The sequence below is a fragment of the Rhagoletis pomonella genome, unplaced genomic scaffold, assembly GCF_013731165.1.
Source record: "Rhagoletis pomonella isolate Grant_MI unplaced genomic scaffold, Rhpom_1.0 Rhpom_scaffold_00002, whole genome shotgun sequence".
Classification (NCBI taxonomy): Eukaryota; Metazoa; Arthropoda; class Insecta; order Diptera; family Tephritidae; genus Rhagoletis; species Rhagoletis pomonella.
The window spans coordinates 10,510,875-10,521,828 of NW_023458556.1; the positions used below are offsets into that span (position 1 = coordinate 10,510,875).

Consider the following 10,954-nt stretch of genomic DNA (forward strand, 5'->3'; position numbering starts at 1 on the left):
TAGTGGTGCTTGTGATGTAAACAAACGCTCAGCTGACGAACCCGCTTTCGCAAACTTTTTTCTCAAAACAAGTTACAAATACAACGTCGCGTTCTTACGTGATCTTGTATTTATGGTTCATGTAGTTAGCCACTCTACGTTTGCGACTAAATGCTCCATTAATGTTATTAGGGCGACATCTTGCGGTAGCTCGTTCCTAACGTCAATATAAATTTTTCATCAATGCGCATTATTTTTATTCTTTTGGGGAGTGTACGTTGAAATTCCTGTCATTTTAGTTAAAAAAATTCATAAAACTTTTACGATTTGCTACGAAATCCACCGAACGCGAGGCAACTGCAAAGATTCGACAAACAGTTAAATATAGCGAATGCGACGATAGAAACAGTGGTGCAAGGGCTCAAGATCAAAGTACGAGTTAGGGAGTAGTGAAAAAAACACGTATTTATTGTACAGCATGGCAGCGTCCACAGGAGCAGCTGACACCAGCGGCCAAGTTGCCGGCGATGAAAAATCTTCGTCCATATTGCTCGGAATTGTGGAAGAGATTATCTACAGCCCCCTGAATTTAGCACTTGTAGCTGTTATCGTATTTCTGTTTTATAAAATCGTAAGGGACCGCTACGAAGTGCCCAGAGATAAGTCGGGTGATGGTTCACCGCCGGCACCTGAACTTCCAAAATTACGACGCGATTTTACTATACAAGAACTACGTGCGTATGATGGAAATGGGCCGGATGGACGTATATTAATTGCAGTGAATGGCACCGTGTATGACGTCACAAAGGCAAAACGCTTTTACGGTCCAGGTAAGTGTGAGTGGCGCTTAAAACAGCAATGGAGAAGCATATGTTGAGTATTATTCAAATTAGATTAACTTCCAAACGTATGAGCAAACTCATCAAATTATCTTAACAAATTTACCAAACTGAATGAAGCGGCAAGCTGGGTTCATACATTTTATCAGGTGATGCATTATGCATACTCGCAGGAAATTGTGTTGCTTTCAAATGTATACATAAATTCTATTAGTAAATTAAATACATAGTATATTAGTGAATCGATGTTCACATCTTATCATATTCTATCGGCTTAGTAATTAAGATACATAGGTATATGCATCACTGATAAATTCCTATTCAACAGAATCTTTTTTCCATCGTCTGTAGGTATTTGGCCTCAGACCTCAATCAAATTAGTTGTTTAAACTAGAGAATTTGGTTTGCCTTTTCTTAAGGGGTATTTAGTGATGTACTTTTCTGAACATAAAGCCGGATGCATGCGCAAAAGATAAGATTTCATGTATTTGCGAAATGTTTCACCTTAAATGATCTACAGAAAATTACTTCTTGTAAACGCTATCATATATGTACATTAGGGTGGTCCTTAAATGCAGGAAGCAAATTTTTACATCAGATTTCCTAAGCCTCAACCCCTACGTCGATGCTACGAAGATATCACATACAAATGTTGGTCCCGATTGGAAACGGGTAATGCGTGTCGCACAGGGGCAAAGGTCAGAATCCTCTATGGAGACTCGAAAAATTAAATTAAATTTGTTTATTTTTTCATCTAATACCCAAAAGCGATACTACCATAGTCGAACATATCACATATAAATTTTTGTCCCGATTGGAGTCGGTTAAGGCGTGTCGCACAGGGGTCAAAGTTAATCTGAACCCACTCAAAACATCTTAACCGACTGCAATCGGGTCCAAAATTTACATGTGATATCTTCGAATTTAGTAGTCTCGATTTTGGTTATTAAATGATAAAAAAAAATTTGTTTATTTTTCGTGTCTCCGTAGAGGCATTTTGACCCCTTGCGACACGCCTTAACCGACTCCAATCGGGACCAAAATTTATACACACACATTTTTAACTACAAAAATCTAAAATTATTTATATTATTATTTTATTTGACCTTCAAAAAAAAAAAGAATTCTAAAATCATTGGTAAGTCGTAACTACCTCAGACTTGCACTTTATTATATTAAAATCGAATGGACTAAAAACTGCATACTAAACTTTTTTCAAAAGATTGTAATTAAAAATTGCTACTTTTTAATGAAAAACAGCAGAAATTTCTTTAATTTGTACAAGATTTGGAGCTCTGATTTTAGCGGTTTATGTTGTAGAATTAACCAATTTTTTTATTAAAAATTTGCGAAAAATAAAATAATTAAAAAAACAGTTGTCCGCATTGCAAAAAAATCTACTGTAGCATGTATACTGTATGCATGTAGGTACATATGCACCCAAGAATTTTTCGCGTATTCATTAAAGATTGTTAAAACATACATCTGTACATAGTTTATCATCATGTTTTTGTTTTATTTTTAATCGCTTTTATCACTGCTTACACATATATGTACATATACATATATGCACTCAAGAATATTTTGCGGACTCATTAAAGATTGTTAAAACACACATATGTACATAGTTTGTCCTCATGTTTTTTTGTTTTATTTTTAATCTCTTTTATTACAGGTGGGCCATATGCATCGTTCGCTGGGCGAGATGCATCACGAAATTTGGCTACTTTTAATGTTGAACCGAATAATAAAGAGGAGTATGATGATTTGAGTGACTTAAATGCTATGGAAATGGATTCAGTGCGAGAATGGGAGATGCAATTTAAAGGTATTCATAAAAAATTTTTTTTTTTAAGTTGCAAATAATTGTCTCAATACTCCAGCGCATTTACATTGCATTGAAGAAAATTAGGTATTTCAATTGTATTACAGGATTAAATCACTACGGTTTTCTATGTCCCACCCGTTACAAAAAAGTTTTAAACTTCATATTCCTCAGTTACTACTTTAGGGATTTTGTATTGCGTTTTTGTCTTATAGTCTTATTTAATTTCTTATATTAGCCACTAGTGATTGCTTTATAGATTTTGAAACTATTCATCGCCCTTGCATCCTTACAATAAAAAAAGAAAGCCCCAAAACTAATCCTTTTTTGCGATTTCCGACGGAAAAGTTGCAGTGGATGGGCTATGGGATGTGGTAAAAGATTCCGCGTGGTCAGCTCGAAATGTCAAGGCAATCAGTACCATCTTAGAGACGGCAGAGAAGTCCATGATAACAGAGGGGTTCTTAACCACAAGTGTGGCATTGCTCCTGGCAGTCCAAAAGTCCATACAGATAATTACCTCGAGAGTTTCAACCAAAAAAATCCACTACCGTTCCTAACTTATAAATTTAATATAATTAAGTTACAAAACTGATATGAAGCTCAGTTTAATTTTTTTGCTTAAAACACCGAATGAGTTTAGTTTTTGGTTTGCTAGTATTGCTGTTTATTTTCTGTATAATAATAAAAGATCGCCTCTTACACATATTTTAGTGTTTGGCCGAGCTTCTCCTCCGATTTGTGGCGTGTGCCTAAATGTTGTCACTAAAAGGGGAGGGACCTACAGTTTTACGCCGACTCCGAACGCCGATTGTATTTTGTCATGTCTGTTTTTCATGTCAGAAATATACTCGGAGGTTTGCCATTGCCTGCCGAGGGCCGAGCGCTGCTTCAAAAAGCAGCGTAATGATTTTTTGTCCCACTTGTGACAAAAGAAACGAATAAGAATTTTCCATATAGAATATAGTTGGAATTTTTTCGTATTTGGTAATAACACATATTAGTAGCTTTATTGAAATGCGCGATCTCTGAGTAGTTTATAGTTGAATTTAAAAGAGAAAGCAACTTTTTACTTTACAAATTTCCCACCCGTGACGATGAAATACCCCATATATGTATGCCAATATTATGCCATATGATATGCAATTTTTTCTTGTTTTTAGAAAAATATGATCTGGTAGGCAAATTACTACGCAAAGGTGAGCAACCGACCAACTATGACGACGAGGAGGAAGATTCTAACGAGGGAGTCACTGAAACCATTGCTACTGCCGCCGCATCTGCCACGAACACAAATGTTAATGATGAAGGTGTTCGGAAGCGCGCCGCTAACCCACAAGACGAAGAAGTTAAATAAGTAGTAGTTGTCTCGCGAATTTTTCGTATTGAAACTATTTATAGATTTAAAAAAAAAAATTTAGTTTACTAAAAATGATTTAATTAAACATTGAAAAATTGCTATCGAAAAATGTTTGCTCGCTTATCAGTGCCCCGATTGAAAGATGCAAATTTAAAGACCAGCGAAACCTCAATAGTTTTCAGCATTGATTCTGTTTGGTATTATGCTTACGGTAATGAGAAGCTTTTTCTCTTTTGTGAGGTTTGATTTTTCACACGCTTCTTTAATTTGGGATGTGGATGTGTGCGTCAGTTAAATGTTAAAAAACATCACCAGTTTAGAATATAAGTTACTTTGGGGAAGGTGACTGCAACAAATCGGAGATATGTATGGTTCGCAGCTATCAAATTACATATTTACTTAATTTTAGACTTCTCACGTGTTTTATATCTTGGTTTTTGAGATATACCATATTCCAAAAGAAAACATGTACATACATATACTCTACAAGTAAATACATATATTTATAGAAACACAAATAAAACAAAAAATTTTACAAATGTCTAAATAAAAGAAGTTTATCATTTGGAGTAAAACCCCCCAATATCTATTGATTTGTATGGCCCGGAGAAATTTTCACATTGAATGAAGTAATTTAAAACTAAAACTTAAATTGTTTAAGTTTTTATTTCAACTGTGAGGTACATATCATATCGCACGTTTAATAATATAGAATGTAACTCAAAATTTAAGTTTTTGGAGATTTCATTATGCAAATAATAAGCTTGATAAGTAGAACATGTTCAGTTTAACAGATAACCAATCTTCCCAAATATGGCGAAGATATGTGTCTTTCCATGGGTTTTTGGTATACCAACTGAATGAAATTATAAAACTTTAATTGCGTTTTCCCCCAAAATCGAAATTTAGAAATACTTCGTTATATTATTAAACGTGCGATATACTTAAAAATTAACTAAAAAGTATATGAAATGCTCACAAAATATCACGAATAAGTGAAATATGCATAACCAATATTTTCCATACCAAAAATTCTTACTTTAAAATAAAACTAATTACAGTCAATCAGTAAAGTTATGGTACAGCAATTTTTTTTTTTGCAGTACGGACAACTGTTTTTAAATTATTTTTCGCAATTTTTTTTATAAAAATATTTGTTAATTCTACAACATAAACCCCAAAAATCAGAGCTCCAAACCAAAAAAAAAATCGAACATTTTTTTATATGGATAAAATGAGCGACACCTTCGACAAAAAAATTTTCAAAAATCATTGGTAAGTCCTAGCTACCTGAAACTTGCACTTTATTATACTAAAATTGAATGGGCTAAAAAACTCCATACTCAACTTTTTTCAAAAGAGTGTAATTAAAAAGTGCAGTATTTTTATGAAAATTCGCTGAATTTTCTTTAATTTTTCACAAGGTTTGGAGCTCGGTTTAGTTTATGTTGTAGAATTAAGAATATTTTTATAACAGTAAAAAACAGTAGCTCGTATTGAAAAAAAGTCGCTAAACCAAAACTTTATCGATTGACGGTATCATTTAATGGCTGAAATTGTCAGTTGGAATAATTTATATTTCGTAATCTGCCTACAAAGATCTAAACAAATAAAGGGGCGAAATATATAATGCATTTGACCTCGGAAGTTTTGAAAGATGTTGCCGACCAAGCAAATCCACCTGAAAATATTAAACAGAAGCTAAGTCGGTATACTGAATAAGGAGAAGACGTTAGAAACTTGCGTACGCGGGATCTATGGTCCTTGCCAAGCAGGTGACCAATTGGCTTCCATGGGTGAACCACGAAATCGCACAAACTATGGTATTCCATTCGCCGTTTTTTTTTATAAACTCAATGCGATTTGAAAGACAAGGGCAAATACCAATTCATGGTAGAGAGTATTCGAATCCGAATGATTTGCTTTTCGAAAACCAATTTTTTCAATCGAATTTTATTCGATACCGATAGCATGATTCGATTATAAACAAACGATTACTAATATTTATCAGAATTTTTTATCGAATTCTGCTATCTGGTCGATGTTCAGACACGAAAACTTTTGTTGCGGAAACTCGAAGCAGACCTGGAAGAAAACAAACGACCGGGAATGTGAAAAGAGATCCCTGCAAGAACAGTGACTATCATTTGACAAATCATTTGAGTGGCAAGGCTGATAGAGATTCTGTCACTGGCTACCTACAAGTTTCTATCACATTCTAAAGGGCAGTGTGAAAAATCTGATGTAAACATTTGTGTACATATGATCTTCCGTCTTCCTCCAACTTATGGCCTTAAATATTGGTCTCTTTTTAACCAACGCAAAATTTGCAAATGTGTTAGTAAGATAAATGAGAATGTTTAGTTTCCATCACACAATTCTTGTAGGGATGCGAACAAAATGGTAATCAAAGCTAATGGGCCTCCGCACACTGGACTGGTCAGTCCACCTAAAACCGGTTTTGTGTGGGTAACAGTGCTACACATGACGAACATATCCGCGCACATGTGCGCCAACATGCTCGTTGTCGTTTGCTGCAGACGGCGAGCGGCTCATAAGTGATTTTGTACTCAAAGCGTAAACATGGAAAGGAAAGACGCGGATGATGCAATTGCGCACTTCCTTTTAATTACATTTATTGAAAATCGCTTAAAAATAACTGAAATAAACTACAGCTAAAATTCAAATAAAGAAAGAGAAAAAAACAAAACAGAATTAGCAAACTTCAAAATTACGTACGTCACATACTATTTTCTCAAATCGTTACCTTAATATAGAAAGGCCCTAACTCACTTCGTCGATGAAATAAAAAAGAACCATAACTAACGAAAAATCGAAAAATTCACTTTTTGATTAATTTTGACGCATTTATTGATTTATCAGTCTCCGCGTCGTTTTATGCCATAAAAAAATGTTCGTCAGTTACGGTTTTTTTTACATTTCAGCAACGAAAATGGTAACGAAATGCTAATGCAAATGGCTGCTTTTCAACCGGTCAGATCTGTTCTAATTGGTTCATGAACTTATACGCTATTTCACATACGCAACTTGAACGGTGTGTGTATACGGGCCTTAAGCTTTACGTTGTTTGTGAAAAATCAATCGACAAACTGAAGATTACACTTCATAATCGTCGTAGTTGAACTGTCAGTGGACATATGGACTTGGGCAAAATATCTTCATAAAAAAAATACAATCGGACGTCTCTGTTATTTTTCTGTCTTCAGAAAACCTTTAAATACCTTTGGTAAGTATTTTCTTTATCATATTTTGCTCTGCAATTGAGAAAATAAAAAACCAGCGAAACACGCATTATCGGCAATACGCTAGGTAATTTTGAAATTTAAATTGGCCTTTAATTCGTGCATCAGCTTATGTAATTCATGGGGACGGAAAAAGTTTTTACTGTAGGAATTTATAAATGTGTTCTTGAACTGCTTTAATTTCTTATAGGAAAACATGTTTCGCGCGCCGCTTACCAAGGTCTTACAAGGAAGCTTCGGTTCACCGACACATCGGATTGCAAGTAAAGCGATTCGCACCAGCGCTGTGGTGGCACAAACACCAGCAAAAGCACCAGAAAAAATAGAAGTATTTGTTGATGACGTCCCCGTAAAAGTTTTGCCCGGAACAACTGTCCTGCAGGTGATATTTTTGCGTTATATAAAAGTATTTTTATAGCAATATGCGCATATCGATTTTGCAGGCATGTGCTCTGGTCGGTGTAGAAATTCCGCGTTTTTGTTATCATGAACGCCTGGCTGTTGCAGGCAACTGTCGGATGTGTCTGGTTGAAGTTGAAAAAAGTCCTAAGCCAGTAGCAGCATGTGCCATGCCAGTAATGAAGGGTTGGCGCATAAAGACTGACTCGGAAATGACAAGAAAGGCTCGTGAAGGCGTGATGGAATTTCTTCTTATGAATCATCCACTAGATTGTCCAATTTGCGATCAGGGCGGTGAATGCGATCTTCAAGATCAGGCAATGGCGTTTGGATCAGATCGTTCTAGATTTACTGACATAAACCATACCGGCAAAAGGCAGGATTATGAAAAATATTCATTATATGTAAATCTATATGTTCATTTTATTTTAACAGAGCCGTTGAAGATAAAAATCTTGGACCCTTGGTCAAAACTGTCATGACTCGATGCATTCACTGTACACGTTGTGTGCGCTTTGCTTGTGAAGTAGCTGGTGTTGAAGATCTTGGTACGACTGGACGTGGCAATGATATGCAAATAGGAACCTATGTTGAAAAATTATTCCTCTCCGAGCTCTCAGGAAATGTTATCGATTTATGCCCCGTGGGCGCTTTAACAAGCAAACCCTATAGGTAACGCTTATAATGTTTTAATAAATCCATACGTATTAAAAAATAAAATATAATCCTCAAAATCTCTGAAATAGTTTCGTGGCTCGCCCATGGGAAATTCGCAAAGTTAGCAGTATTGATGTTTTGGATGCTATAGGAAGCAATATTGTAGTAAGCACACGTACAAACGAAGTGCTCCGAATCGTACCACGCGAAAACGAAGATATAAATGAAGAATGGCTTGCTGATAAATCACGTTTCGCCTGCGATGGTTTGAAGCGGCAACGTTTAGTTGCTCCCATGGTTCGCATGCCGAATGGTGAATTACAAGCCGTAGAGTGGGAGGGCGCATTAATATCTGTTGCTAAAGCTATTAAAAACGCCAAAGGCGCTGTATCTGCGGTAGCTGGTCAACTAGCTGATGTTGAAGCTCTTGTTGCTCTAAAAGATTTATTAAACCGAAATGGCGCTGAAACTCTTTGCACGGAACAAAGCTTAAATATTAAAGGCGCCGGTTCAGATTTGCGTTCAAACTATGTTTGCAATTCCACCATAGCAGGTAGGACCAGTTAGTGTTTGACCGAGCATTTACCACATGTAAAATTTTAATTACTCATTTATTTCGATCCTAGACCTTGAAGAAGCAGACGCTGTCCTACTCATCGGCACTAATCCGCGATATGAAGCTCCCTTAATTAATACACGATTACGCAAATCTTACATCAATAATGAAATGGACATTGCTTCTATTGGTCCCAAAATAGATCTGTCATACGACCATGAGAATTTGGGCGAAGACGCTGGTCTAATAAGTCAAATTTGTAGCGGTGGACATCCCTTTTCAAAAATTTTGGAAAGCGCTAAGAAACCTGCAATTATACTCGGAGCAGATTTGTTGGAAAGAGCTGATGCAGCTGGCATACATGCAACTGTCTCTTCATATTGCAAAAAGTTAAATAAACAGGTAAGAGTTAATAATTCCCCTGACTGCCGGCAGATCGCCGAACCTTACCAATCATTGTCCGTGTCTGGAGCATAACCCTGCAGCAGGGTTGCTCCACATCTTTCTGCTTTTGGGATGATGTTGAGCCCAACGCCGGACCAAAAATCAAACTCTACTTCGTTGAAACTATGGCAACGGATGTAGCCACCTATGAGAAAAGAGTAAGACCAACTGCCCACAACTCGCGCAACACGCCGAAGTTGCTTAGCAACTCTATTATGCTCAACCTAGATTCATCTTATACTACAATATTCAGTATCGAAGGGTGCGCAGGCGATGTCGAGCTTATCAGAATTGAAGACCGTTTTGTAGTAAGTTACTTTAACGGGGACCATGATCTTTGACATTAAACGCTGTCAAATAACCGCAGAATTTATAAATCGATCTCCGAACTATCAAAATCTTATATGGGGAAAACCGTTCACATGCAATAAAGTTTATCAGCAAACTAAAAAAACAAAAAAAAAACAAAAAAACATTTTAATATATGTGAATTATTTCAATTTATAGGGTTGGAACTCATTTAATGTTCTGCAAAACAATGCAGGCCAGACTGGTGCTCTTGACGTAGGTTATCAACCCGGCGTTCAAGCTGCCCTAAAGTCTCAGCCAAAAGTTCTCATATTGCTTAATGCTGATGCTGGAAAAATTACTCGAGAAAAGCTACCCAAAGATTGTTATGTTATTTATATTGGACATCATGGCGATAATGGCGCATCAATTGCTGACGCGGTACTCCCTGGCGCAGCTTATACCGAAAAGCAGGCAACTTTCGTCAATACAGAGGGTCGGGCACAACAAACACTAGCCGCGGTGTCACCACCAGGTATGGCACGTGAAGACTGGAAAATTTTGAGGGCATTGTCCGAGGTTTTAGGTAAGTTTTTAAGATAAAATGATGTGGAAATGGAAATACATGTAAATGCATCGATGTTCTTTAGGCACACCTTTACCTTATGATAACTTGGATGAATTAAGGAATCGCATCGAAAACATAGCACCACATTTGCTACGTTTGGGAAAATTGGAATCATCGACGTTCGGAGGCTTGAACGAGCAGTTGGGCGTTGTACGTTTATGACCTTTGTATATTTTTGACTTCTTTATTTGCATGAATTGTCTCTTTTTCAGTCAAAGTCAATTGATAATACAAAAATTGACGTGAAGCAAAAGAAATTGCAAGAATATTTTATGACTGATCCCATTTCTCGAGCCTCTCCAACAATGGCTAGATGCGTTCGTGATGTTTCCGGCGAGGAGGCAAAGGAGCAACATAGAAAGGAAGCTACATGCTAAATATTCAGTGATAAAGGATATAATCAATACTTAGCTACATAATCAGTCTTTAAAACGCTAATGTTAAAATTACGGATTTTATTCTCTCTACAAAACCGAGAAGAACAATTTGTTCGATATTTACTATATTTGTTATTGTCTAAAGCAAGTTTATTTCAAGAAAAAATAGCAACAGTTCCAGAAAGAATATTATAATATATGTATGTATGCAGATAAAAACTAGATAACTAATGAATATGATTTGTGTTTTCAATTGTTATTCAGAACTTTCTTTTCCCATTAATGTCGTTCGTATAATAAATTCAAGGATGCCCGGTATTGACTAAAAAAGTTTCGGAA

At 36.2% G+C, this 10,954-nt stretch overlaps 3 protein-coding genes across 4 annotated transcripts in view; 2 read left to right on the plus strand and 1 right to left on the minus strand.

Annotated features, from left to right (window-relative positions):
- Positions 1–224: 224 nt before the first annotated feature.
- Positions 225–4,592, plus strand: LOC118733050 (membrane-associated progesterone receptor component 1). Its single transcript, XM_036462223.1, has 3 exons — positions 225–809; positions 2,494–2,646; positions 3,807–4,592. Exons 1-3 carry the CDS (start codon positions 458–460, stop codon positions 3,998–4,000), a joined length of 699 nt encoding a protein of 232 aa, XP_036318116.1. The 5' UTR covers positions 225–457; the 3' UTR covers positions 4,001–4,592.
- Positions 4,593–7,139: 2,547 nt separating this feature from the next.
- LOC118733051 (NADH-ubiquinone oxidoreductase 75 kDa subunit, mitochondrial) lies at positions 7,140–10,850 on the plus strand. 2 transcript variants are annotated; one of them, XM_036462225.1, is made up of 9 exons: positions 7,140–7,250; positions 7,457–7,648; positions 7,710–8,041; positions 8,101–8,337; positions 8,412–8,875; positions 8,949–9,280; positions 9,830–10,196; positions 10,261–10,388; positions 10,451–10,850. In XM_036462225.1, exons 2-9 carry the CDS (start codon positions 7,463–7,465, stop codon positions 10,613–10,615), a joined length of 2,211 nt encoding a protein of 736 aa, XP_036318118.1. In that variant the 5' UTR covers positions 7,140–7,250; positions 7,457–7,462; the 3' UTR covers positions 10,616–10,850. The 2 variants fall into 2 exon arrangements, with proteins under 2 accessions (XP_036318118.1, XP_036318119.1); XM_036462226.1 differs by lacking the exon at positions 7,140–7,250 and adding an exon at positions 7,262–7,333.
- The window catches only part of LOC118733052, a 1,897-nt gene continuing 1,770 nt past the window's right edge, over positions 10,828–10,954 (minus strand). The window contains exon 3 of the mRNA XM_036462227.1: positions 10,828–10,954. Within this exon, the coding sequence (XP_036318120.1) occupies positions 10,895–10,954 (60 nt within the window). The 3' untranslated portion in view covers positions 10,828–10,894.

Bases quoted from the DNA above. Each gene is read 5' to 3' on its own strand.
- LOC118733050 (XM_036462223.1), top strand. From the start codon at position 458: ATGGCAGCGTCCACAGGAGCAGCTGACACCAGCGGCCAAGTTGCCGGC. The intron at 810-2,493 runs GTAAGTGTGAGT...CTTTTATTACAG, and splicing joins AAAACGCTTTTACGGTCCAG to GTGGGCCATATGCATCGTTC. The intron at 2,647-3,806 runs GTATTCATAAAA...TCTTGTTTTTAG, and splicing joins ATGGGAGATGCAATTTAAAG to AAAAATATGATCTGGTAGGC.
- LOC118733051 (XM_036462225.1), top strand. From the start codon at position 7,463: ATGTTTCGCGCGCCGCTTACCAAGGTCTTACAAGGAAGCTTCGGTTCA. The intron at 8,876-8,948 runs GTAGGACCAGTT...TTTCGATCCTAG, and splicing joins TTGCAATTCCACCATAGCAG to ACCTTGAAGAAGCAGACGCT. The intron at 9,281-9,829 runs GTAAGAGTTAAT...TTCAATTTATAG, and splicing joins GCAAAAAGTTAAATAAACAG to GGTTGGAACTCATTTAATGT.